Source organism: Falco naumanni, chromosome 7, assembly GCF_017639655.2.
Source record: "Falco naumanni isolate bFalNau1 chromosome 7, bFalNau1.pat, whole genome shotgun sequence".
NCBI lineage: Eukaryota > Metazoa > Chordata > Aves > Falconiformes > Falconidae > Falco > Falco naumanni.
The window spans coordinates 20,220,407-20,247,922 of record NC_054060.1 but is presented as its reverse complement, the minus strand read 5'-3'; the positions used below and the strand labels follow the sequence as shown (position 1 = coordinate 20,247,922).

Sequence of the window (27,516 nt, the reverse complement as noted above, 5' to 3'; positions counted from 1 at the left end):
GGGTAAGATTCAGCAAAAAGTAGTTCGAAACCCTTTTGAAGCAATGCTTAAACGCCCCCCCCCCCCCCCCCCCCAAACGAACCACAAAGGGCAGTGCTTAGCATTTTTTATGTTAAAAGACGTTTTGAAATGTCCACAGTAATTTATAGTTGGGTGGGTTTTTTTCCTCCTGTGGAGTCTTACAGCCACCTGAAGTTTGAAGTGTAACTTGCCCTTTCCCACAGTACTCAGCAGTGAGCAGCCAGTTCCCTGCCTGACACAAGCTGCAGTACCTGGCAGATAAACTGTGTTCTATCTTCTTTTCCTTTCAAAAGGAGAACCTAATCTAATATCGTTAATACTGCACAGAACTTTCCTAAAACCAAGACAAATTAAATGGCGCTTCACTCTTAAAAATAGTAGAAAAGCGCCATCCCTGCTGCACGCATATCGATACACAATTTTATGCCAGATCAAATAAAGTTCTTTCATGCAAGGATTCTGCCACTAACCTTTTCCTGGTTTTAATAATGCTGGAGAACTGCTGCAAGGCAGGGCTGTGCGTGCACAACCGCACTAGTGAGAGTGCAACACAAGTCCCTAACCAGTTGCACGGATTATCAGGCAACGACTTAGAATCATCTACCATTCCTCTTGGAAGCAATCCCCATCCAGGCACAACTACTTGACTACATAGTTCTCGCCATACGCATCCATAACGCGGGATTTCAGAATTGCTCGGTTCATACAAAAAATAAAAGATAAAAAGGAGGAAGCGTGGTCTGGCAGGAACCCCCATGTATTTACCCAGAGGTGGCTGCTCATCAATACGTCCTTGCATGTTGCCTTCACTGTCCTTGTCTCTAATTCTTTTAGTGGTGGGAGCAGCAGTAAGTTCTGTTTCCTCACGTGCAGTAACATCAGAAAATCCCCCTTTGGTAACTAGAAGGATGGAGCAAGTGATGCCAAAGTCAGCAGAGGCCAGCAGAAGCATGGACCTTGCCATGTTGCCTGAACCACACAGCTGTTTGGGAAATCTGACCTCTTATGCCCGAGTTACACTTTAAGTAGCACAAAATAAGTGCCTTTCGTATGATACTGCAGAAAGCAACTGTGGCCCATTCATGGTATTTCCCAAAAGTTTGTAGTTAAAAAAAAAACCACCAAAACAACTGAAACCATCACCAACCACGACAGCAAACTAACACTAGATTTAAGAGAGAAATCGAAGTAGAAGCCAGACAAGAGAAAGTTACTAAATCCAGGTGATACAGCTGTTGTTTCACCTGTTCCTAATGCATATTCCAGGTCCACAGCAGGCTTTGCTCTCCAAGTTGTGCTCTCTGAGTGAAGTAAGGCTGGTATCTGCTGTAGTTTTTGAGCACCGGTTAGAAACCTCAGGCTGGAAAGTATAGAACTATGTGTTTGGTTTGGTTTGGGTTTTTTTGGCACGTGCAGCTGGTAAAGCACTATTTTGACTTAATTATGCTGACATTACCATTACTTCTAGTCTCTATTATATTCACTCCAGCTAGCATCCCAGGGTCTGGATTATGTTTGTAAAAAGTCATTCTGTCGTTCTCAGAAAAAATCCAAAGCCTGATTCTCCTTTCTTTTACTGGAGACCATGACTCCTTAACACATCATGTTAAGAGTGGTGTAAAATCGACTAAGTACACAAAGGCTGGATTAACACCGAGCACACACACATTTCAAATCGCTAGCTGCAGTCCTGTTGTGCTTCACCAGAGGATCCCATTACCAATTATTAAGTAGTCACGCACAGCCAGCGACCTATTACATGTTAGGAAGGACCAGTCATTTAAACAGATTAATGAGCCTACGACAGCTAGATACAAATGTTTATGACATTTATTAGCTCTAAGGTGGCAAACAGTTTCCCTCCTAAGTGCTGGAGTAACAGTTACACTGAAAATGCAATTCATTTGCCAAGCCAGAAAGAAAACCATTTCTTGAAGAGCTACAAATAAAATCCAACTTCAGTCATCACTTGACACCGAACGGTCCACAATTATGATCCACATAAAAACTGACAAGGCGAGTTCAGATTTACCTGTATACAGTTGGGGAAAGTTTCTCCTCTAGAGGCTGAAGGAGAAGAAGGTTGTGTTAGCATCAAGCAGCTGGCCTTGCAGCTTCTGTACTGGAAGCAGAGTGCGAATTAACGTCCCTGCCAGGGATGTTCCATAAATAAAGCACGGAATGCCATATTCTAGAAGCTATACCCACCTTTTGTGTCACATGCTGAATCTTAGAAGTACTACCGCAAAAAAAACCTTGTCTCAATTCTCTATAATCTTCTCTGTTGAATAATCCAAAACAATAAAACATGAGCTGTAAGTGTTTACCTGTGAGACAAAGGAGTTTTCAACACGTGTTGCCTCCTCCCTCCCTCGTGTCTGATTTTCAAAGGTATGCCAAGGTTCACTGGGTCATAAGAACCGATTTTATTGTCAAACATGAAACCTTCATGGGAATGATCAGTGAGAAATTACTTGGGTGTGAAAAGGAACACCACAACACACGTCCCGCACAAAGTACAGCCATAGCTTCAACCTTGAAGTTGCACAGACCGGCAGAGCTGCACACCCGCATGATCTAGGGTGCTCTATTTGTGTCTGTCCACCAAAGACAAGAATGTGTCACGATGCCCTTGCTGCTTGTGGGCACCAAGCACGATGACATCCACAACAGAGGCAGCTGCAGCAGCATCCAGCTGAGAACTGACTGACAGCAGAGCGCTACTGCTGCTGCAGCTACCTGATCGCTTCTAGTACCGAGTGTTTAGTACCTCTGGAGGTTAGACGTCGAACACAAGCGAGTTAATTTACCTGCTAAAGATGACAAATTCTGTGCAAATAAGAAAAGCTTTACAGCGTTGTGTGCAGAGTGAAAATTTCAAAGTATTGTATGATAACTGCAAAATGTTACACAGGAAGATCACATTATACGACAAGAGCACCACCAGCAACATCCACACTACACTGTGCAAAATCCACAGCCATCAAACTCATGAAGCCTCACCGAACATAAATAATTTGATGTAGGGCTATGGACAGCTACAAGAACATTTTGTTCTATTAACGGCAAAAACATATAGCCCACTAACAGGGATTCTGAGCTGGAAGTAGCTGTTGTATTTATTTGCTTCCAATCTTTTCCCACAAACAGCATGACCACAGGCCACAGTAGGAGTAATAGCAGCTGAGCTATCTTTTTCATTTTTAAGTCTCACAGAAAGGAGAAGCCTCTATGAAGTACACTATTTTTCTCACCACACTTCTCTGGACGCAGCCAGATTCCCCCCAAGCTAGCAGGCCACAGCAGCCCATCGATGAACGCTCACGTGTCAGGCAACATCACTGGGGCCAGCCCGAGCATCATGCTATCCGGCCGGGAGCATTATTGGATGGCTGAGGTTGGAAAAGCCCTCCAGAGGCCACCTCGTCCTGCTCCCCCAGCTCAGGCAGGGCCACGTAAAGCCAGTGGACCATGACTGCATCCAGGTGGCTTTTGAATACCTCCAAGGATGAAGAGCCCACAGCCTCCCTGGGCACCCTCACAGTAAACAGGTGCTCTGCGATGTTCAGATGCGACCTCCTGCATTTCACCGTCTGCCCACTGCCTCTCGTTGTGCCACCAGGCACCGTGGAGAAGAGCCTGGCTCCCTTTTTGCACCCTCCCTTCTCATTGTATTTTTTTATATCTATCTATCTATCTAATACTTATATAAGAAAATACAAGATCTTCCCTCGCTCCTCTCTCTTCTCCAGGTACATGGTCTCAGCTCTCCATCCCACAGGACACACGCCCCAGCCCCATCACCACCTTGGCTGCCCCTTGCTGGACTCCCCAGTGTGCCCAGGTCTCTCTCTGTGAGGACCCCAGCACTGGCCACAGCCCTCCAGGCTGAGCTCCCCAGCGCTGGGAAGCGGGGAAGGGTCTCCTCCGTGACCTGCTGGCAGCCCAGGGGACCATCATGGCCGCCTCCGCTGCAGGGGCACCCGCTCGCTCACGTCCAGCTCGGGGGAATCGGGAGCGCTCCCTGACACACAGCCCAGCAGGAAGGCGTATTTCTTATGCCGTATTAAAATACCAAAAAAAAAAAAAAGCAAAGAGAAGTCATTCCATGAGGACATTTCATGATGGACACAGCCACACACCCACAGCGCAACTTATTACCACAGTAATTTGCTTTCTGTTAGTGCTGAGGAAAACATCATTTACACATTAGAATCCCAGATAATGTGCACTAGGAAAAAAAAAAAAATCATTATCAGCTGTAGATTAAAGGGATGTACTGTGACTCATTACCGGGATCGAAAATTAACACTTTCACTTCTACACTAATTAGCTACACCACAGCTGAGCAGCACTGCTGTTCCAGAAGAGTTACGACTGTACGAGACATGCTTTTGCTCTACCTTTTTTCAATATGCTTTTCCTTTCCCAAATACACTCAGAAGATTTCTTGAAGTATATTTGAACTGACCCTAAAGAAGAAAGTCTTGGGCAGCTACTAGATGAGTCGGGCTATTTGGAGATTTCTTAATTTTATGCTCCTCTGAGATCTTCTTGTAAGGTAGGCACTACATTCATCCCACCTACCCCGAAAAGTTAAATAATACTCATAATACTCTCTTTCTGTTTCTAAAGCAGTTTACTAAAACACGAACCAGCAAACATTCCAGGAAGAGAGCAAACCTACAGGACTTAAAATCAGTACCGCGATGTCACTGAACACGCATGGGGAATGTAAATCAGGAAAGAAGTCTTTTCAAAGTACACTAAAAATTTTCACTTTTTGCAACAGATAAAAGCATTACGAAGGCTGAACAAGCCCAGATTTTGAACTATTACATTACACACAGGAAAAGCTGGGAAATCCGACAGTTTCAAATGTGCATGAACGTTAAAGCAGTTCAGCATTATGTGAGTTATAATATTACCTATAAAAACAATAATAAAATAGCATTACCTATAAAAAGGGAGGAAAAGCAGTTATTTATTGCATGGCAAGAGCGGCTACTGTAACAATGAGATGCTCACAGTGGCCAAGAGGTTTGCACTTATTCTACAGACAAATTTCTTAGAAGAACAAAAACCTGTTTACATCCTGATCACCCCTCAACATCCAGGAATTCTTTATGTATTTAAAAACCACACATCATCTTCCGACACAGTATAACCACGAGGTTTCAGTGACATAAACCTGGATGCTGAGTGCTAATTTGTGCCTGACCAACAGTATGATTAAGCAGAACACCATGTTAATGGGCAAACAGGCAAAAAGGCACAGAGGAAAGGAGGATATACAACTACAGGGAAAGAAGGTTCCAAAATGACTAAATGCCAAGCAGCACCACTGTGGATAATGCAAGTGAGGATGTCCAAAGATGCAGAAAGATCATACTGGTTCTTTTGATTGATAAAGCCACATGGCATGACTCACGGCATCACCAAATTAGCCATAATTAGTTACAAGTTTAGCATCCACAGATACTTGCCGATGAGTATAAGACTCCCTTCTGTCACTTATTTTCCAAATACACATACTGTTAAAAAAAAAGTCTCATATTTAGGAGGTTTCTCAAAAAAGTATCTCTCTTGTGGAATTGTTGTTTTCTTCTGCTTAATTAGCTTTACTTACATGTAAAGTGATGCACAAAAGAAAACTTGTCTACAAATTATAAGTTTTAATAGGAAGGCTGACCTTGTATATGCTTGTTACTTCTCAAGAGACACAGAACGAAAAAAAATTACTTAAGAAACCTTCTTCTGGGTCTCTCTATTTAGTCACTAGTGACAATATAGCTGTTCCTAATGCAAAGTGAACACACAGGCAAAACTATTCAGCCGATGCCATGCCCATAAACACAGGGGAATAAGATTCTGGAATTCTGCACATACCATAAGCAAATACTATTCTCCATAGTTATACCTATCCTTACGTAACTCTGCACCAGAACCTCAGTATCCTTGTCCAATTATTTTCAGAACTTTACATACGCTAAGAATAAAATGATGCACAGATGGATCCCTGAATTTCATTGCCTCACTACACACTTAAAATATCTGTTCATTCTAATCAAGAGCAAATCCATTTTTGGAATGTCAATTTTTTGCTTAGAAGAAAGTGATTTCTTCCTCAGCTGTGATTGCTGCAAGAAATATTACTTGATCTCATCATCCAAGATTAGTACATTCTGACAGAACGCTAGTTACTAGAGATAAGTAAATCTTTGATCTTCTTGGATTAAAACATTCTTTCTCTAGAAAGAGGACATTATTAAGATTTTTTTTGAAGTTACATGTAGGTTTTTTCAATGCCTATGAGGCTACATGAAGGTACTGACAGAATATTTGAGTTAACTTCTATTTTGTTAATAGAAAAATTATCATCTATACTCAAATCACTGTTTTCTTAAGACAATTAAAAAAATCAGGAGTTAATAAGGGCTAATAATGAACCATCCATTACAACGCTAAAGTCTCAAATGCTGAGAAGGCCTTTAACAACAATTTTATTTTCTTAACTCCATATTCATACATAATTACCCAACAATCTAAACCAGAGTTTTGTAACTGACGTTCCAGGTAGCTGAAATTACATTCAAACTAATCCTCTAAAATGCTTATATTTGATCACAGCTCTACAGCAGGTGCCTTACAAAGCACAGTCTTTATTTCTGTAAAACAAAATAAGTAATTCTCCAGAACATACTCCCATGGCACAAACATCAAAAGTGGTCTTCTCCTGAAGGAAATACAACTGAGGGGGGGGGGGGAAATCCCCCAAACCCCTTCTATTTTAGAATTTGATCCAGATTACACCATGTAGAGTATTAAAAAAATACTTGTATTGTCATGCAGATATATTGTTCTAAAAAAAAAAAACCCACCAACATTTTGAGGTAGTTAAAAAGCCCTCGCTGTATAATTTACAAAGCCTGTTCTTTAATAAATTACTCTGTACTACACTGAAATGTTTCCTAAGGCTTGTTTCCAATTTTGTTCTGAAGAGCTAACAGTTCATGCAAAGAGAACACGAAATAATGAATTAACTGCAGACTAAAAAAGTCTTAAAAGTTCATAATCTCTTGCTGGGTAGAGCAGTCTTTGGGCATTTCCCCCGTCAGTTTATTAGTCCATAAAGAAAACCCATGGTCCTGGATAAAAGAAAAGGCAGAAAACACTGTGCCGAAGCAGAGTGAGATGGCACAAATGCAACTCACCACAGTGAAGTTTATGTTCCTATTCCAGCGTCTCTCCTTTGCTTTTATAGCCGATTAAATAGGAACATCTGTTTTGTAACCACTCAAGCAGCCTTTGAGCAACCACCGCTTTATGGAAGAGGCAGCAAGACTCAAAAAATGAAGCCAACCCCTCTGCAGAAGGAACACGCTGAAGGACCGTTCCTGCCAGTGCAACTGTCCCTTACAACTGACGCAAACACGGACAACCTTCAGTGGTGGAGCAGCGCCAGGCCACCTACTGCCCGCAGCTAAGGCCAAGCTGAGTGTGCTGATGACTGAACGCATGCTACAATATCCTCCTCTTAGCTACCGTTCATGAAAACGGGCTTCTTGTTTGCAAACTACGACGCTTGTTTAAATCACAGCCAAGACAACATTTGAAGCTGTGGATTTACATCGTTTTCCTTACGAAGCAGTGCTGCGCAGCGGGAACCGGTGCCTGTGGCCGTGCAGAGCATGAGCCGCCTGCAGTGGTCCTTCGGGCACTGGGACCTGCACAGGGCGATGCTGCTGCCCATGCGCACGCTGCACCCAGCTCTGCCCATGGCAAGCCCCAGCCTCGGCCACCTGCTGCTCGACACCAGGGCTCTAAGATTCCTGAGGCTCTGGAACTCGGTCGGGGGCAGGGCTGCAGCGTTCCAACAAAAGGTCAGTTACACAAGGCACGTTCGTTAGCCAGTTGGAACATCAAACTGACACTGCTACAGTCCCAATGCGAGCACCCTGGGGAGGAGGGAGCAGGTGCTGAGGCAGCACCCATGGGTGCCCATCGCCCCACCGGTGCCCCTGTCCCCGCAGCCGCTGCTTCCTGCTCCCGCCGCCGCTGTGCTGGCAGAGGCAGGCATGCTGGCCCATCACCCAGCCGGCAAACCCCCAGCGTCGGGAAGAAGCCGTCCCAAGTGCCGCGCAGTTCCACACTCACCGGTGTGTGTTCTACACCCACCACAGAGCAGTTCGGCTGGAGAGCTCCCATGGCACACGGGAAGCCTTTGCCCGACAAAGGGAATCCAACACAAATTGCTGCTGATTGGAACAACTCATTTTTAAATGATACACTTTTAATTATGTATTCTTCCTTTCACGGCTAAAAAAACCTAAACCTCTTGGTGCAAGAGATGTTTTCGTTCCAGAGACAGGCGATTACCTTTGTTTTTTCTGTTTACCAAGAGTAGCCCAATTACACACACATTACTATGTGATAAACAACCCTCAAAAATCATACGGTAAAGTCATTCCTATGAAAATCCAGCAGAACAGCAAAGCTTACCAACTCTCGTTGCAGATACTGGACTGACCACCCTGGACCATCCCACGGATCCTACGGGAGGTGAACGAGATGTATGGAAACACATCTCCACTGCTACCAGCAAATCTCAGACTTTTGGTAGCAGCAGGTGTGGATGTGTACATACACAGAACCAGACTTCCAGGGAACACTGCATAGGTGGAACGTTTCGGCAGGTTTTACATCTGAAGGTTAATGCCAGTAAGCTTCAATTATTTACATTCAGATCCATTTTCTGTTTCCTTGAGTTTTCAGAGTGGTCCTCCCTAACAGCTTGTGCCACTGCAAAACTAGTTGCCCATGCTAGAACAATTCTTTCTTCTCTTAAAAGAGGATTGAAATGGAGCATCAATGCACACAACAAGAAATTACATGGTTCTGTTTCCGTTTCTGTCCCATTTTGACCTAAACACAACACCATGCAGGTATTTTTGCATGGGAGTATGGTGTATTCCCCATACGTGGCTTCACTACTAGGCAGTCAGAGCTAGTTGCTTCGTATTTTTCACACTAAAAAAAAAAAGGAAGATCATGCCTAGAAAGCAAGAGTGGCACTTAATGCCTTCAGAATTGTTACTGGAAATGCACACTCACAAAACGGTACGCAGTGTGTTGGCCTCAACTCACTGCCACCGCTACCCTTCACAAAGCTACTGCCTACAGACCAGAGTAGCAAGGTCAGCAGACTTCCAACTATCCAATCAAAAAAGAAGAGAAACAGAAAACATGTCAAAAGTTATGGGTATGTCAGAGCAATGCTTGCTATTGATTTAAACAAAATGCAATAAGGAAGCGTGAAGTCGTACCTCCGTGCTTGCTCACCACCTACTCACGCTGCAGTGACCCCTTGCCCACACTCCCTCGCATTCACTGGGGACTAGGAATTTTTACATCCTGTATAGAAGCTGGTCAAAACCGACGAAGTCTGGGAGTTTTGCTGGTGGTGGCAAAAAATTTTTTTGGGGGGATGATGGGGTTGGGGTGTTGTTAAATAGAACCCTGCAGCAGAATCCGCTCTATCTGTGGGCCCTCCGGAAACTTTTTCTGCTTTGTGGTCATTTTCAGCTTATTTTGAGGAAAACTGCTCTCCCCACTTACTGACACTTTAAAACTGGGCAGCTGTTACCATCACAGGCCACAACCCCATGCCATCCGTGCCTATTAAATAACGGGGATTACATTTATAATGTCATTAAACCAGAAAACAAGTTTCTAGTCTCTTGAAAACAAAACCCACAGGCCTCTTTACCAGCAGAGTACCAAATCGGGATGTGGGGTGGAACTAGGAAGACCAGATCAGGTAAGTAAGCTTTCATATTTTGGGGAGACTGACATAGCTGCCTAGGTATTACTGCAACAGCTTATGCCTGAATTACCTTTTCAAGACTGCCAAGAACCATGAAGACATCAATTATTTTGAAGAAACTAAGCCTGTATAGGAAACAGACACATAAGCTGTCTGTCGTCACTCCTGCATTCTCAGCAAACTGAGGTGCTATAAAGAACTTCAGTGTGTTGCTGCCAGAAATCAAATAAGCGGTGCCGACAGAGGCAGCACCGGTGGGACTGCCAGCGATGCTCTGGGAAAAGGGCTGCACCTCCTCCTCCCAGCACAGGTTCTGACTGGCCTACAGAGGCAGCAGGCTATCATTTACATAGCCAGTTTCATAGCATTATGTACCATACAGGAAGGTTTGCACCTGCATACATCTTGTGCCTTTCCAGAGCTTCTAGCCAAGACAAACTGGAAAGTCAACAGAAATCTTAAAATTAAGGCAACTATTTTCTGGTCCCTAAGCAAGCTTCCCTGATGTACTACTTTACCAACATGCTACTTCGGTAATCAAGTATTCCTTTAAGTAATCAAAATTCCTGTATCACCAATTTAGTTAATTCTACCTTACCTTTTTATTCGGCAACGTGATGAACCTGAAATACTCTGTCATGAATTCAGTAAGGACAAAAGCAAGCGTCACTAGGAGGGAAATCCCAGCAGCCAGCTTCACTGCTACATCAGCCACACTGGAAATTATCAAGCTCTGTATTACGAATGCTCCTGCTAGCAAACGAGTTTCTTCTCATCTTCTTTCTGCAAAGAATTTTCAGCACCAGGTTTCCTCAAAATCATCTAAGTCTTCAGCAAGGCTTTTAAATGCACTCAGTGCATTTGAAATGAAGCAGACTTCAAGCGCATACTATGTATCTGATTAAGTATCACCATTGGTAGTCAAATGCCAAGATATTAAAGCACCTACTGAACTGAATGCCAGATCTCATTTTCCTGAAATTCTACTGTTACTTCTCACTTAGCTCTTCCCCCAAATTCTAAGTTCTAAAGTTGAAAGGAAGAAGGGGTGAAGCAGGTTGTAATTTTTCTGGGAAGACACTGCTTGGTTTTAACGTGATTCTGAAACCTGATACGTTAACCAGCATGTTTTAAGCCTGCACTCATCGTAACAAGCTGTTATTTATATACAGTGTTTTCACAGCCTATCGTATCTGCTGTGCTCAGCAACTTTTGTATAAAATGGGCAAGAGCTGCAGTATACTGTGAAGACAAGGTACATTAGCTGAATATTTAGATGAAAGGGGTTTTGTTAAATTATTTTTAAAGAAAATTTAATATGCATTCAATACCCAAGGGGGAAAAAAAAAAAGACAATACCAGTAGTCGGTTAATAGACTACTATTTTTAGTTTATTTCCTTAGGCATCTGTTTTTTCAGTTGTATAAGTAATTGCTATTAAAGTCACTAAAAAGGACCCTTAGAACATGGCAATAGGTAGCACCAGGGTAACAAATAGAGAATTGCAGTTTTCTCTGCTGGGAACGATTTGCTGCAACAGATACATTATGCATACAGAGGTATATGGTGTTTAAAAGTATTCAAGAGAACTTCTTTTAAGGTTTTATTCAAGTTTTTCAAGCCTATTCAAATACTGTGAGTAATGCTGAAGTGGTCCCACCAGTTGTGTAGCTGCCCAACTCCCAGCCTCTACTTACCGTAAGGGCTTCCGCCTGCCATCGCATCCTTACAATACCTTCAGAGCAGCACAATGCTCAGCAAATTTTGTCACACTGGGAAAAGTAACAGACTCCTGAATACAGAGAATTGCAGCAGCATTAATGTTTTACAAAAACTGTTAAACCTCCAAGACTCTCCCCACTACTCACAGTCCTTTTATTTCAGTCGCCCCAGGTGAGCTGAAGTCTCATCCCTTGTGTCTGCCATCCATCCATCTGCCTGCCCCCTCCCTCCCTCCCCCCCCCATGAAATTCAGAACACACATACAGGACATCAGGTCAGAAATGCAAGAGAACACCATAAAACACAGCAAGCTGCTGCAGACAGTGAAGACACAAGAGACTCCTGGTTTGATAGTGGTCAGTAGTGGTATCAAACACTTGGGATTTATAATCCAAATCCGCGTGACGCTATTGGAGGCTGTGAAGTACTCCTGGTGAAGTTCACAGAGAGCAAGACACAACACACCAAAAATTCCCCCACCAAAAACCCCAAGATGAGCAGACACAAAATCCACTAGAGATCCCTGACCACAAGCACAGCACCTAATTTCCTCATGTAGAAGTGTAAGATCCTTTACCACTTTCACAAGACACACAGAATGGATGATCTGGCAAGGTTCCAATCGCGTTAACTCAACCATAGTTACTCCCTTGTCAGCAACAGTGACAGACACCAAACCTGCCTTACTGGCAGCCCCTGTGGGCCAAGGGGACAGTTGGACATCTTATGTTCATCTCCACTCTTCTACTGTCTCTTTCTCGGTGCCGGAGGTGAGGAGCGATAGGCAGTTAGCGTTGCATAATAAACTTCAACGGGAAACTTCATAGACATCATCACAAGATCAGAGCCATGGCAGAACGAGCATTAGCAAATTCACAAGTGCCAGAAGTTAGCCTCAGATCTGTTCTTGTCACTCTAAGCACAAATGGTGCTTTCTGCTCTCTTCCCAAGTTCACACGGTGACAAGTCGCACAGCAGCATGCACAACTGTTTCTCTTTCTTCACTTTTGTTCTCCTTTATTACTCCTGCAGTAAGATAGGACGTTTGCACTTGTAGGTACAGAGGAGGTTCTGTTGTGACCCTGTTCTCTGCATCTTACACAGTTAAGAACTGTTACTACTTGAAGTCCCTTTCGCAGCCATTTGGAGCAATCTGTAAGAGTTTCAAGTTTAATTAAGGTAACTAGGACAGCACCATTGCTTCCCATGAAAACATCCTTTGATGTCTGTCAAACTGGGTTTCAAGCCAAGTTCAGTGACAGTGTAATTATTTCAGTGTCACCAGAATGACAGCTGTCAAGCACAGAGCCAAGTAGTCCACAGCATTCAATTCAAGCTAATAGAAAAATCTAATCAACAACAATCATGTCTACATGTGTGTGCACACGCAGCTTCATACACTTCCACTAAGATTAAGTGTATTTATTCTCAGATGGTTCCTCACAGGGCCACAATGCACAGTTTGTTTGGATATAATGAAAAATAATTTTACCCACTCATACGATCTTGCCAATGGACAGGGCTAGCTGCAGAAGAACCCCAAACGTAACAGAATACCGCCGGCCCTCCGTGAGGCTTCTACGACTGCTTTCCTCACATGTGACTTGGATACCAAGAAAACATTTCTCAGACATGCTTAACATCTTTTATTCTCCGAACCTGTATGCCTTTGATTTCTGTCATCTGGTCCAGGTGACACCACAGCAGAGATTCTTCAACCAGACCCTAAACCCTGATGATCTTCTTCACCTAACCCAGGCTGGCAGGAACAGGAAAGTACTTCTACAACCATATTTGTGTACGTGTAGTCAAACAGTCATTACTACTTCTCTTGAAAAAATAATACAAATTTTCTACCAAGAAACTACGTCAGAGAGATCAACAGCAATTCTGTATCCATTGAGTATCTGTTTCCACCACTGAAGCCACTTGTTTAGAAACGCGCACAAAACTTGAGATTTACATTATTAAAACTCCTGTTCAATTTGCAGGGCTAAAGCTAGCCAGTACATCGCTGAGACAAATAGGAAGAAGAGGGAGATGCAGTTTTTGAAGTTCATGTTAAATAGTGATTAGAGAACTACAGCAAATTAAAATATTGCATGTGAACTTGCCTCCTGCAGAGCCTAGCCTATATAAAATATGTAAGCTAAGTAATCTCTTGCTAGGATAAAGATTTCAAAACCACTGCTTTTTTAAAGTAAGAAAATGTGTTATTTTAGCACAGTTATTCTTAATGTCCATGTTTTAACCCAAAACCATTGGGGTTTAATGAGGAAAACATGCATGTGGTTTGAATCAGCCACTTCGATAAACATTCCTACAGGTAGCAAAAAATAACCCCATTGACAGGCTGCTTGGCAGTAGAGAATTGCCACGTTTTGAAGAGCATCAACTTTCTCATAATGACAGCAAAGCAATAGTAGCCACTTTTTTTTTTTTTCCATTTTGACAAAAAGACATGGCCCTACACTCTTTAAGAGAAGAACAGAAAGATATTGTCTGGATCGCTATAGTAAGGGCAACTCAGGACAGCTACACCTTATGGCATGCTAGCCTCTGGATGGCCAAGACACAAATGACACCGCTGCAAATAATCCACATGGTATAACTTTGGGGTTCTGTTCCTCAAGTCCAACAGACTGACTCCTTTTGTAGTGTTGCACATACTGCTTACTAACATAAGTAAAAAAACAGAACACTTCGAAAATTTTAGCATTAGAATTTTCCCCAAGATGCTTTTTGAAACTTTCCTTTCTGCCGATTCAAAAAAATACCACCAATATACGATCACTAAGACAAATGCAAAATGCCATCCTGACATGAACAGGTTTTTCTGCCATTCAGATTTCCTGTCTGCTCTTAAAGAGTTAAGCCTTGAGGAGTAGTAGCGATAGTAAACAAATACATCTTCTAGGGGAGAAACAAAACTAACTGGTCAGTACAAGTACAGAAAGGAAACATCAGGGTTACGCACCATGTCCCAGCATTATTTAAACACAACTTCTAGCATTTATTTTCTCTTACAGAATAACAGTGGCTTACTAGTTAGCCACCGAGTACTACAAACAGCCCCGATAACGGAATTCTGTAGGAATACCCTTACAACTGTGTAACTGGACTATCTGTAAATCTCCATGCTAGTACACTACCAAAGCGTTTGGAAGAGCAGGTGTAAGTAGCACCAACATAATGATTTCAGAGGTAAGTCTACCACTCCTACTTGTATTGAGTACTTCTGATGGATCCACGCTGGAGTTAATACTTTCAGAAGCCCTGCTGCAGACAACTCCAACTGACTCCACAAGAGCTCTGCTTCATGTATGAACATACGGCAGAATCCACCTGCCTACTTGACATTGAAAAAAAAAAAAATCAGAATTGGTTTTGTCACGTTCCCATAAATGCATTTCAGAAACAATAAGGTACTACAATCTCCTTTATTATTTTAAAAACAGTTTTATTCTGTATATTTAGAAACGTGTAATTTTAATAACTGCAGAGAAAAAAAATCAGCCACACCTGAATAGCTAATAACTCATTAACAGAATGCAGTGGTATATTATCTAAACAGTAGTAGTGCCATTGTGCCGTAATAAATTGTCTATTAGTAAAAAAATACATTTCAGGGCACATAGTACAGCATCCTTATGACAAATTACAGTAGGGATACTTCTCAAGAATTTAATCAAAGTAGAGAATTCCGAGTTATATTCTTTAAATGCAGCGCTTTAAAAGGTAACAACTTTGTGCATTTTAAAAAAATGTCCTTGTTTGTATATTGTAGAAATGCTGCTTTATTGCTGCAGATGTCAAAGTTCAAGGCTCAAAAGGTATGAGAATACAAAGATATCCTTAAGAAACTTTGTTTGTTTTTATATATATTTATATATATAAAAAGGTAAAGCTTATAAAAGTTAATTTACAAACCAAGAACAAAAGTGGTATGCACGCATTATATACAAGCAGTCTATAACATCTATAAATTTTCAAATGCATAGCAGAAAACATACCATCATTTTCTTCTGGTTCTCTTCTGGCTGATGAACACAAACAATACCCATTCTCTAAACCAAACTCACAAGGTGTTGTGTTTTGTTGGGGTTTTTTTTGTTTTGTTTTGTTTTTGTGTGTGTGTGTGTGTTTTGTTTTTTTTTCTTCTTCTTTCCCCAGTCTCTCATGATATATTATCTAGGTAAGCACAAAAGCCATACAAACTTAATACAGAGAACTATGAGAGCTAAGACTATTAAAAACATGAGGGTAAGGCATCCCTGCTGGTTAATAGGTCTGTAATAATGTGGTTAATTTACAAATCCACAGAGGCAACTGAACCATAGTCATCCCACATGCTTTTTCCCCTCCCCCCGCTCTCGTGACAGTGTTTCCATATACAGTCAGTAGATGTGTTTGCATTAGCCTCTCAGCAGAGGAAAACATCTAAACTGTGCTACCCCAAGTTGACTGCCATTTCATTGGACACTTACACCAAAAGTCATTAAAAACCAGAGACCAAAATGTAGTCTTGTGAGTTACAAACACACAGCTGTAAAAACACAGGCCAAATTCTGTGTTTTCGCCAGTGGAATATGAACCAAATTCAGTTCCTCTGAATGTAATTCCATTGGTACTTTCAGATTTTAAACAATAAAATACTAGTAGTGTCCTTATAAAAAAAAAAAGCAGCAAAAGAAAAAACCACAAAAGAACAACCAAACCAAAGCATACAGAACCTGCAAAACCCCCACCTTGTTCCCACTGTACACTCCCTGCTTGTGGCATGTACTGTGACCATGGTTCAAAGAGTGTACTTGCTAAACCGTTGTTAGTTAAAGCAAGATGCTTAAACACTAAGATCCATTATCACTTATAGAACAGTTAATACTTGATAGAGTGGTTCAGTTTATATGTAAGGTCCATCTCAGTTTCACATTATTTACTCAGTCAGCTAACTTAATATTTAGAAGTGGTCAATTAGGACTGAGACACAGTTTGCTCCAACAAGATAGTTTGGATCCCCGGGAAGAGACTTGTTCTGCCAGGTTTTGGGGTCACCTGTGGGAGGAAAACACAATGCTGGTGTTTAGTATCCGCCGTCAAACAGAGCACATCTTGAAACAACCAAGCTTTTGGACAGGAGCTTTTAAGTTCTGAATCAATACCTGTTTGTTTGGGTTTTTTTTTAAAAAAAAACAACCCTGCAGTTTTATGTTAATAAAAAATTAACTCTTTATTTTCACCTAATGTAGATCAGTTATTCAAAATAGATGCTGTGGCACTCAGGAACTGTTAAATATTAAGTCATTCTACTCTACAGCACCAACACAGTGCTGCCCATCTGAGAAGGTCAATAGTGAATCAGGTATTCACTGGCTCTTTCTGAATTGCCAGAAAAAACCAAAGGTACTTTAAAAGCTAATCTGGGTAGGATGCATTTGAAGCTCCTTGGAACAGTTCTCAACACAGATGAGCCAAACCAGAAGTTATGTTGTAACTAAATGCTATGACAGATTGGCAGTTTCATTTTCTATTATGAAAATTATTGTAGACAGGACCATAGTCACCTTGCAGCTACATCCAGTATAGTCATTTAAAAGCCTGAAACACTGACGCTCTAAAAGGAATTCTAGTTAACTGGCACATACTTAAAAATCTTCACAACAGATCTTATCTACTCATGGTCAAAGGTCCTGTGTAACGTTCTGTTACAAGGGAAAGTCATCAGCTGCCATCTTCACCAGGCAAGAGTTACATTCCATCTGCAAGGTCAATTGTCTCTTCCAGCTGGAGGAAACACTCCTCCCTTACCCACCTAACACCACTACGCAGTGCTGCCACTACACAAAAAGAATCACCCACCCCCCCCCCCCACTATGGTGGAACAGAGAAAAAGGCACTGAAGTTCTCTTAAAGCCTTCCAGATAAGTGACATTAAATAGCTCGCCCAAAACAGATCTGCCTTGAGATCTGGGCAGTAACTTACGAGAACCCAGTCACACGGACTGCAAACACCCAAGACCTCTGTATTAAATGAGACTGATGTAAATTCCACGTAATTTTCTTGAACTCATGAAAACAAAATGAAGTACACAATGCACTGAGTGATGCACGATGCACATCTGATGTAAGGACAAAGAGGAGAAGTGGCCTGTGTGTAGTTAGAGAATGTGAACAAGTTTACTGCAACCAGCTGAGACTACTTTTTTCAGTCAAAAAGCTCAATAATGCTGGATAATTTTTAATTTTATAGATGCAGGGAATTCCGTTCAAAACGCACATGATCAAATATGTCAGGAGAAGGGTGAAACAGGACTAGGACTGCAGGGCAACCAGGTTGTGGTCTTGCACATGAGAATGGCAGACTTTTTTTCCAACCTTTCCTCCTAAATACATAGAGTAAGGATTAGACTGTAGCCACTGCAACCTCTCGCTGCTGAGGATGTTTTCCCCGTACTTACATACAACTGCTGGGGGTGGGGGGGGGGGGGGGGGAGGGGGAGGGAAGGAAAGAAAAAAAGAAAAGAGATCCTGCAGTATTTTTTTTACTAACGCATTCTACTAGATGTGGCCATAAAAGACAACTTTCTTCCCCAGTCAGTTTTAACACCAGAATCATTCAAGCTTTTGAAGTGGTTTAACAGTAAAATATCAATATATGAAGTTTAAATGTGGCAGAAAGGATGTTAGTAAGTGCAAATGAATGTCGCTTTTAGGACAGAACATGGATACATTGAGGAAAGATGAGGTAGAGCAGACGACCAAAGAGAGAAAAAACCCAGAATTGTGTAAACTGTTAATATAAAGCCACCTCAAAAATCAGAGTCCCATAACCAACTAATTTAGAAAGAGAGAAAACAATTATTTATTTAAGACACAGTATGGTCTACTTACATATCATAAGACAGAATTGCCTAATTTAAAGTTTGTCTCAAAAGAGCAATGTTATGATATACATCCCATTTCAGATTAACAGAATGTGGTGTTATATTTACAGTACAGAAAGTGTTAGGGTTTAAATATACACGCTCTGGCTCTCACCCACACATGCGCGCACACACACATCCCACTTTGGAAAGGGAGAAAAGTGTCTCAGTAACCTCAGTGATTGTTTAGATCATTTGAGTCCTCTCCCTTCACTTCAAGTAAGTTCATGAACAGGTGCTATTAGTTACAAAGGAAGTGTTGTGTCATTTTTGTACATAGTTGTCGTATCTTTTGGGACCCTATAATTTATGAGTCCATGTTTTAACACGGCCATGTATACACACATTGTTAAATAGATGCATGCAAGACATGCACATAACGGTCTATAAAAAAACAACTAAAAATTATTGCCATTAATACTTCTAGGTTACTGAATCCCCATCAAGGGGATTGATGCTTTAATCTTTCAAAGCATCGGTGCTTTGGTGTTGACAGTGATAGATACATAAGTGATGGAAGATATGCATACATGGTGGCTTAAATGCTGGATACAGAAGTACATCGTTCAGTCGTTACTTAGATCGTACGTACACATTAATGGTTTGAACCTTCCATCGTAAATTTTGAAGGCAGCTGAATAAAACCTTCGGACTTTTTCCCCAGATGTGCAAACATTCCTTATCTCTGCAACCTCACAGCCATTTCATGAAATTGCTTGAAACTTGCCCAGAATTCTCAATTAGGCTCCTCACTGACAATTCCAGCCAATACATTCTCCCTCTCATCCCAGAAAGCCACAGTGAGGTAAAAATGAACAGGTAAATAAAATTGCAACCTAGTTGCAACTTTTACTATCAACCAGAAACTTCTGGGTAAAAGGCAGTAGAGGAGAAATAGGCAGAAGCAAGCAAGAAAAGTTTTGTGGAAAATCCAGCTACGTTAGAGTGAATTGTAAATGCTTTTACTGAACACTATAGTTTAAGTGACCCAATTGTTAGCATCAACTTGCACACATGGAAACAGTTAACAAGCATTAAATCATGATTTATGAGCATGCAGATTGTTAAGATTTGCCAGAGTCCTATATGGTTAATTAAGCAACAGACAAACACCAGTTATGTTACAAAGGCCAATCAGAGGTACATAATCATTTCCTCTCAATTTTAGTGCGACTATCATTTCAAGTGTATTCAGCTGTAGCAGTCCTCAAGAAAGAAGACAGAATAGAAAAATACGATAATATTTAATAGACTAGAGATATTACTCTTTTTCTGCTATCATGGTTTTATCTATGAATTTGCACCATGAGTAAATGTAAGAAAGACATCTGTAATGAAAGTGAAATGGGAGAGTTTGACACAAATACAATGATTGAGTTCTTTATATTACACAGCATCGTCTTTAGCCAAGTTAACTTAAATTATACGATAGCACCCAAAAGCCCCAAAAGGACAGAGGGAGGACAGCATACCCGACGAGGAGTCGGAGGATTTTAGAGCAAAAGACCAACCATCAGGGGTCATAGACGCACAATGTGGCAGGCGCAGCTCCACTGGCTTCAGGAATTTCAGTCCATGGGGCCCACACATTACCAAGGGGCTAAGAAGGGTTTCACCTGTGGTAAAAAGAAAGAAAAATGTTGAACCTATTTCAAGAAGAGTCAGTAAAAAGTATTACATAATTACATCGCAGAGTTACTTGTGCAACTTATTTTTAGAGAAAAATATGAACGTTTTGATCTGTCAGTAAAGAATAGCACATAGCAATATTGTTTCTCAATCTCTTTCAAAGCGCTCAAGTGACTTTTTGATGGAAAATATCACAATCTCAAAATGAACAAGGATAAAACAAGTCTGATGACTAAATCATATTGGGATTTATATTTTTTCTTTTGCCACTAATTTCTAAGCAGGTGCATCAAAAGAAAGAAATCCCCAAATCTGCAAGCAGCCTTATTCATGCTTCTTTTTGCACTACAGCTGCAATGTTCTGCTTCTATGGATTTATGGCACACTGGGCTGAATAAAGCTTTTTAGCAGCTAAAGAGCCTGACTCTTATCTTAACAGTCAAAAGATAACATAGGTCTATTTTCAGTTTAAAACTCCAAATGTTAACATAATATTATTCAGTTGAGGAAACATGCTATATTTGGTTTAAACCTATTCAAAGTAACTGCAAATTGCCAGTAATGCTTTAACCAAAAACTGACAACATTAACCACCCCTTTTAATTTCTTGACTTGAGGAAATTCAGAATCTAACAGGTCAAAAAAATGCATGTACGCTGGACTAGTGTTATCAAAGACAGACCTACTATGAAAAAACTGCTCCACTAAGATAAACTAAACCCTTATTAATAAGGCAGTCAGCTTCACAGTTTAAAAAACAATCTAACTTTTATATACATAAAAGTATATTCCTGATTCCTTTAAAGAAATTGAAAAGTATTAAAATGCTGAGTATTTTCAGGTATTGAAGTAAATTCCAAATATTTCAACTGGTTTAAATCACATGCCTTGCAATTCTTTTGGTCCTAACTGAGATAAAGAAATATTCCTAGTAAGAGTACCTAGAATAAATCCCTGCACTTTGTGAGGGAATGTAAAATTTCGATTTCAAAGATTCACTAAAAAAAAGAAAAAAAGAACTTAGAACCTTTTTTTAGTGCACTAGGTAAATTTTAAATCTCTTTAAGTCTACAAATCAAATATTCTCAAGTTGTAATTCAGCCTTCAACCTGCTTAAAACTTTCAAAATAAGCAAGATATTGCTTCCCTTACACTTCTTGGGAGATATTTCTTCATACAGAAATATACATTATATATTGAAGCATATTTAAGTATTTTCATCTTCTATTTTGCTGTTGTTAGAAAAGAATTGTATTAAGTAACAGAACAGTGTACAGTGCCAGCTCTTACCTTTCTCTTTGTCCAAAGGTGGAAGTATGCTGTTGTCTCTGCAAACTTTGAAATATATTTCTTGCTCTATTCCCTCTGGGATGGCTCCTTGTGGTATAATAATACTAACTCCAGTCTCTATGGAGCTCAACACACCGCCATTGCTGTTAAATACACCTCTTGCTGTGGCCACAACAGTGTGTCCGTCTTCTTCCTCCTCATCCTCGAGTGCTGAAGGGCTGAATATAAGACAGAACACCTCGCAGTTTTATCAACATCTTCCTGAAAGTCGGTGGCATGCTTTCCTCTAACATTTCAGCAGAGCAGACAGGCTAGCACTCATTTAAGGAAAATATTAAAAATGTGTCCCACACCTGATTGCGCAGGATAACTAAGATGAAAATACTTCAAGTTCTACCATGAGCAAACATTTTCACAAAAATCCCCCACTGAAGCACACAAACTCTGAAAATGTTCAGAAAGTAGTTAGAGCAACTCACACCAAGCCCTTCTATTCAGATATACACTGAAAATAAAGCCCATAAAAACCCAAAAGAACAACCCCAAAAACCCACCTCAAAAACCACAAACCCACACATTTTATTCCAGGTTGCCAGGATACAACTAAAGAGAAATAAGCAACATTATCAAATGGCTAGTATGAGATTTCAGATCAATTTCTAAGGAATTTCCCTCAAAGTAATTTCAAAATTCCTAGCAGTTTACAAAACTATACAGCATCAAAGTGTTTCTTGGGTGCTTAAGAACAAATAGGATTCATTCTATTACATTTCTGAGCTACTGAACCATCAAGCAAGATTTCAAGCTTGGTTCATGCCTTATTATTTTGCTATCAAAAAATAATGAAACGCTGTTCTGCAAATATTAGTGAAAAGATTCTAATAAGTCAGGGAAGAGCTTAAGACTGTAATACTACCTGTTGCTCTTGATGTAGTTCTTACAGTTGAAGCATATTAGGCAAGCACAAGCTGCTTTTAAGCTGTTGTGTTGTCCATAGTAAAGAGAACCAAAATGAATCTGCTACAGGTGCTTTCTTTTTTACAATTTTAATTTTTAAATCTACAATTTTAAAAATATCCTTTATGCACCTGTAACCATGAAGTGTCCCTCTAAGCGCACAGAATGATTACAATTTGGTGCAACAGCTATCCTTAGAAATTAATTCCATCTTCTAGAAACAAACTGAGAGGACAAATGATTACTATCTACAAGAAGATTTATAATTCTAATATGAGAAAAGCCACTTTCTAGTAACAGGATGCAAGATGATACAGGGATTTAGGACATACTCGAAGTTATCTATCCAAATGCTTGCTCTTTGTTGCCCTCTGGCAGAAATTTAGACTCACAGGATCACTTTTAACATCAGCAGAAATTGCAAGCACAGCAAAACCCCCAAACTCAAACCCCAAAACAAAACTACTTTTCATAGGTTTCACAGACGAACTCCTATAGATGTACTAATTGAAAGAAAAAAGCAGCAGCTTACCTTACAGGAATGGCTTTAGGCACAGCATTAACATTATTTGGTTGATATTTAGGCTTGTCGACCTGTACAGCAAAGGTATCCATTCCACTATCAAACTCGGGAGGCTGCGACGAGCTGTGTGCTTTCAAAATCGGTTGAGGAGAATTTGGAGATTTTGATGGCAACTCTGGTTTATGTTGAGCTTCATTTGGCAAGAGATTATGGTTGAATTTAGGACTTTCAAACTTGCGCTCAAAGGGCCTTGCAGCACTAGTGTAAGGTTTCGTTGTAAAGCGGTTGTAAGAAGGAGTGACTGTTTTCTGAATCTGTTCAGTTCCATTCACGGGGCCTTTGTCAGGGAAGCTTTTCTGAGGATAAAACGTGGACTGCACAGTGTCCTCTCTCGAGGATCTGAAAATTGCTGGCTTATTCTGAGGTGGAGGAGGGTCTGACACAGAGTTAACTGCAATGCAAATAAAAATATCACAACTTGTCAGCGACCATCGCAAATTTCTAGTCATACAACTACAGCATAAGAATGCATTTTAGTCAATTCTTAATCTACTACGTAAAATACAGAGTATAAGCCAAACCTTGGATCATCTGTCCTCCTACCATATTTTGTATGTTCAGACACCTTATCTAATGTTTCATTAAACAGGTATGTTGGACACAATGGCATGGCCTTTCAATAAAAAAGGCTGGACTGATTTATATCATGACAAGGAAAAAAATTAAAAGAGTAAATGAGTATTGGAATACTATCATGCAATTGCACAAGCTGCAAAATTCATTTGGACTGGGAAATCCTCTCAATGGGGAAGTGAAAACATCTTTTCTTTCTGGTTTTAGAAGCCTAAAGAATTCCGGTCCAAAGCACAGAGAAGTACATTTTTTAAGTACTGAATATTTTACTTCATTTATACTAAGACCACGAAGTATAGAAAAGACAATTACAGCGACAATGTATCAACACCTGGAAGTTACCGGTTCAGACAGGAGCACCAAATCATTTCACAAAACTCAATTTCACTCTAGTAAAAAGCTATTTTCACTAATAATTGTTCCAAGTTTCAGTTAGAGAACAGCACAGTCACCAGCGCAGACATGCTGAAGCAACCAGACAAGCACCCGACAAGCAGTACTGGTCACCACACCAGACAGGTTAGCTTCCCAGCTGCCCACCTTCGGAAAGTGCAGGCTTGTGGTGTGCTGGGAGAGACAGGACAGGACTATTGATGGACTGGGGTTGTGTATACTGGACTGAAGGAGCAGGAGGAGGAGTTGTAACTTGAGGGATCGGCTCATAGCGTTTTTCACCAACAGGTCTATCCATTGATTCAGCATCGGTTGTTTTCCCCCTGTTGAAATAAAACAAAAAACCCAAAACATTTGACTGTTCAGTCTCCTCAGGCCCTGAGCTCCTGCATTCACTGCTATCCTTTTCTTCTATGATCACCTGAGAGATATTTCCATCTCTTCCTATAAACATTAACATACAATTTTCTTTAATATCCTGTCTCAAGTATAAAAACATTTATTGATAAGCACAAGAGATTAAGACAACATTGAATCTTTAGAATATTAGTAACACAAACCATGGCAAACAAAAGGCAGATGACATTTCAGGTGTATTTGTATAATTGCCTACAAGAACTTAAGTTTTTCAATTTAATTTGGGGAATTTCAATAAAACAAGCATTCTCTAATTTAACAGGTCTTCAAAATAAAAATATAAATCCACTTCTTTTTTGGGGGGTGGGTTTTTTTTGAAAAGCATATTTAGCCAAAGGACAATGGATTCTAGTACAACTTTTCTAAATACACCTAGTATCTGAACAATGCCATCTTAATTAGAAACGTAATCAGCTTAAGCTTCACTAGCTTTATGTGCATGGTGTAGATCATTTTAAAATCTTATTTTCAAAACATTCTTCTTACACTAGAAATATTTCTCCAGAAGTTTATTTAAAGAAATGATTTCTCAAATACTAGTAATTTTGGACTGCAATATATTATACTTTCAGAATTTGTGTGTTTAAAATTTGAAGTGCACATAATGCCTGTGATGAAATGTAACAGTGAGAGGACACCTGAAAACATCCTCACATCAACAACAGTCTTACCACTTGATGTTCCTTTTCAAGTAGTCATAGCTAGTGTAAGAGCCAAGAAATCTAGGTGATGGCAAAGCAAACAGCAATAGAAGAAAGAAAGTAGTCATTCTATCTTGAGCATATTATGGCTTCACACTTTTTGTGTTAGTCCTAGCAGTTCTCATATGACAAGGTTGTTGAAACACAGAGACACTACTTATAACAGTGACGTTTCTGATCAGACCTTTACCATATGCATATGTACAATGATTACCTACTATATTTAATAGGAGATTTTTGTCAGTGAATTAGGAGGTGGTCAAGATCTCAAATTGACAGATATTGGAAGTAAGAATGACATTACACTAAGCCATTTGTTAAAAGCTGTATAAACAAAGTCATTCAATTTATGGAAAAAAGCGAGCAAAATATACATCCCATATTTTAATAATCTCTCACTTAGGATCCAATTTGCATTAAATCCTTCAGTTTTAACACACACAGAATGACGATGGCTTTGTATTGCAGATCATGTACGGAGGGTACAGTCACAGCAAATGGTTCTACAGCACTATTAGCTCACCCAGCAGCAGAGCCCACACCATAAAATGCTTCCGATCGTGTCCAACAATTCCTAAGAGGATGTCTTGGAACAAGTGTTTATGAATATCAGACAGACAGAAAGCTGTAAGTATACCGATGATTCTCAACACTTCTCTTGCTTGTATGTTGCGAGAAAATGTATTTTACATTAAAACAGCTTTCCCTGATCCTTTCACTTTCTGTATACTCATAAAAATGAAACTGACAACAACTTTAGGCACCAGTCTCACTGCTTCAGAGGAGTGTGTTAGGAAACTAAGAGGGCTGACCAACTTCTGAAAGTCTCCTTGATGACCACACAAAGGTGACGCTCAGTGAGCTAAAAAGCGCCTTATGAATGTATCTCCAAAATCAGCACTGCAAAAATCATTTTAGATCTCATGCATAAGTTTCCATTCCCACTGAATTTGCATAAAGCTATTCATCCAACAACAGACGTTATTACTGCATGCCCACTCACTGTTGTCTTTATTCCAGGTTGGTAGTAGCTGCTTTCTCAGAAAACTAAAATCACTGCTTCCTTCCCAGAGGGGGTTATTAACTAGGAGAGGGCAGCACTCCAAAAGCCCACAGAAAAAAGCCCACCACACACTCTACACCTAATTGGAGCGGACTGCCAGCTTTTTGAGGAACTAAAAAAATGGGGAAGGGTAGTACATTTGGATGGAGGAAGCAGAAGAGCTGTGACAACACAAACATAATCAGCACAAAGTTGTGCTTAGTATGAAGCACGTTCTTTTGTCACAGGGTCCCGACCCAAGTTGAGACTGTGGCTGACACATCGTTCAGAACCTGTATGCAGTGAGGAGCGGTCCACCACGGAAGGCTTTCCTACGGCTTGTGAGCGTATAAATGAACTTCTTCTAATGACTGATGTGCTGTTTTCTAAACCATTTCCCTGCTTCATTTTTGTTACAAAACTGCTACTTAGTTTGAAATGAAGCAGAAACAAACCACTCGAATGAACCAGTGGCCAAAAGGTTGTAAGCCTCAGTGTACAACAGAAAACATACCAAGCGTTGCTGCTCCTCATTCCCCATTCAGAAAGCTCCAACTCTGACAGACACCTATGAGGTCAGCTAGAGCAGTTTCAGGAGTTCACACGGGACACTGTTCCTTACAGCCACCTCAGACGAGGCTGTAACTGATCACCAGAGCACTCTTCACCCTACTCACTGCAAAATTTAGACAAGCTGCCACATTCTGCAGCATGTCAAGCCAACGCAGCTAACTATCTTGAACCAAGGAGGAACAAATCCACTACTCTCAGCCACAGGGACAGTAGCCTCAAAAATTGTTCCAACTAGATCCAATGAAACACATCTATTTACAAGTCTTTTTTTATCAGGAGAATCCATCCCTTATTCTACAGTTACAACTGTGACATGCAGATACAGCATTAGCCATACAAAGCAGCTTTAGTAACGGCAAAAATTTCCTAGATGATGCAAATAAAACCCCAACAAATTGGAAAACTAAAAATTTGTACACTCATAATGAAAAAAATATATCCTTTGACAACACTTACTCATTTGCAAATAATTTTACATAATTAAGTGCCTGACATTAATATTTTAAACTGAAAAAGTTGTAGCTATTGCTTATGAATAACTAAAATCTGTCCTCTGTACCCAGAACATGGATTATGCAGAAGCAAGAGATTGCATAATCAACAGTTCCTGTATCATCCAAATTTAGTGCCGTTTATTTTTAGAAGAGTTTATTCACAGAATAGCAATTGCTATATAAATTCACTAGAAAAAAGATGAATAATGACCAAGTAACAGGGTACAAACTGGAAGCTAGCAAAAGGAAAGTCCTAAACATGAATGCTTTCTCAAGACAGCGATTGTTTTGTGTTTCCATGCAAGGACACTCTAGTATGCTTCTAGAGGCAGTACCGCCCAGCTGAGTAGTGTTCTTGTTTATCTCTTTCCA

The 27,516-nt window shown here is 40.4% G+C and overlaps 1 protein-coding gene across 7 annotated transcripts in view; it reads right to left on the bottom strand.

Annotated features, from left to right (window-relative positions):
* Nucleotides 1-15,702: 15,702 nt before the first annotated feature.
* The window catches only part of TJP1 (tight junction protein 1), a 198,656-nt gene continuing 186,842 nt past the window's right edge, over nt 15,703-27,516 (bottom strand). For 4 of the 7 annotated variants that reach the window (XM_040600239.1, XM_040600232.1, XM_040600236.1 and 1 more), the window contains 5 exons: nt 24,065-24,240; nt 22,901-23,342; nt 21,412-21,629; nt 19,965-20,108; nt 15,703-16,624 (listed from right to left, as the gene is read on the bottom strand). In XM_040600239.1, the coding sequence (XP_040456173.1) occupies nt 16,530-16,624; nt 19,965-20,108; nt 21,412-21,629; nt 22,901-23,342; nt 24,065-24,240 (1,075 nt within the window). In that variant the 3' untranslated portion in view covers nt 15,703-16,529. The remainder of the gene's footprint in view (nt 16,625-19,964; nt 20,109-21,411; nt 21,630-22,900; nt 23,343-24,064; nt 24,241-27,516) is intronic. The other 3 variants (XM_040600234.1, XM_040600238.1, XM_040600233.1) reach the window with 2 other exon arrangements.